This window comes from Trichinella spiralis (genome assembly GCF_000181795.1).
Source record: "Trichinella spiralis strain ISS 195 chromosome Unknown Scfld1770, whole genome shotgun sequence".
NCBI classification, from domain to species: domain Eukaryota; kingdom Metazoa; phylum Nematoda; class Enoplea; order Trichinellida; family Trichinellidae; genus Trichinella; species Trichinella spiralis.
In genome coordinates, this window is record NW_003528709.1 from 1 (window position 1) to 1,061 (window position 1,061).

At 31.7% G+C, this 1,061-nt stretch overlaps 1 protein-coding gene across 1 annotated transcript; it reads right to left on the reverse strand.

The window, feature by feature from the left end:
* Positions 1 to 235: 235 nt before the first annotated feature.
* Tsp_13795 (hypothetical protein) lies at positions 236 to 959 on the reverse strand (the record flags this gene model as incomplete). The annotated part of the gene is made up of 2 exons (XM_003368842.1): positions 236 to 550; positions 749 to 959. Coding segments are annotated over 2 exons (526 nt in total), but the record flags the coding sequence as incomplete, so codon positions are not given.
* Between the last annotated feature and the right edge of the window lie 102 nt (positions 960 to 1,061).

A 1,061-nucleotide genomic window follows, 5' to 3' on the forward strand; every position in this document is an offset into this window, starting at 1 on the left:
ATGAAATCACAGCTTATTTTAAAATAATTCACAAGAATTTAGAAATTTACAACGATACTCAAAATATAACAAGGATAATATTCAAGAATAAATTATTGTGCAAATTTAATAATGATAAGTGAATTACTCATACTGACATTCGAAACACTTAGCGCTATCATACTAAAGTTCGATCATGTTATGCGAATTTCACATTAATATGCAAATAAAATTTCAAATTTAGTGGCTTTCTTACCGTCAGAAAATTGTATTATACGGCGGGTAAGATTGCTTTTTGGCAAAGCGTACTTTTTTCTTATACTAAAAGTGAGACACGTCTTTTCATCATATGAGAAAAAGTATCCATCACAGTAATCTGCCAATAATTTATCTAAGCATATCATTATACAATAGGTTTCATTTACAGTCTCCCATAATCCAATGCGAATGCCGACTTTCGTTGCATAAAAATGTGCCTGATATAGTGATACTGTCAGATTAAATATACTGTAAACAGTTGGGACTATTTCTCCAAACTTTGGGATAGAATACGCATATGGAAAATCGAAATCTTAAAAAGAAAATATGATGAGAATTGCATAATAATAAAAATGAAAATGTCAGGCTGCTAAATAATTGTGTAAGTAACAAATCGTCGCTAATATTATGATAATAAGAATTAATTACTAAGTGTTAAATACTAATGATTTTGGTGAAATTTTTATCAATGCTCTGACCATTTGGAAATAATAATCGTATTTTCATTTACCGTTATAACATGTTAAAATAGCAAAAAACAGTGCAGAGGTTGGTAGAGTCGGTACAATTCCTCCAAATGATGGTAAGTTTTTAGCTCGAGATAGAAGAAGGCAGGTTCCTTCTTGAGCAGAAAACAAAACGCTGTTGCATGAAGTGTGAGTAGGTGCTTCACAAAAAGCAATACAGCGTTTCAAAGAAGATGTTGCAATAAGTTGAATGCGCTGAGCATAAAAGTTTTTCCACAAAAGGCAAACACCCAAAATGCTCGTCACTTCTCTATGTGTAAAAAGGGTGGTGTATTATTGCCGAATTATCCCCTTTGA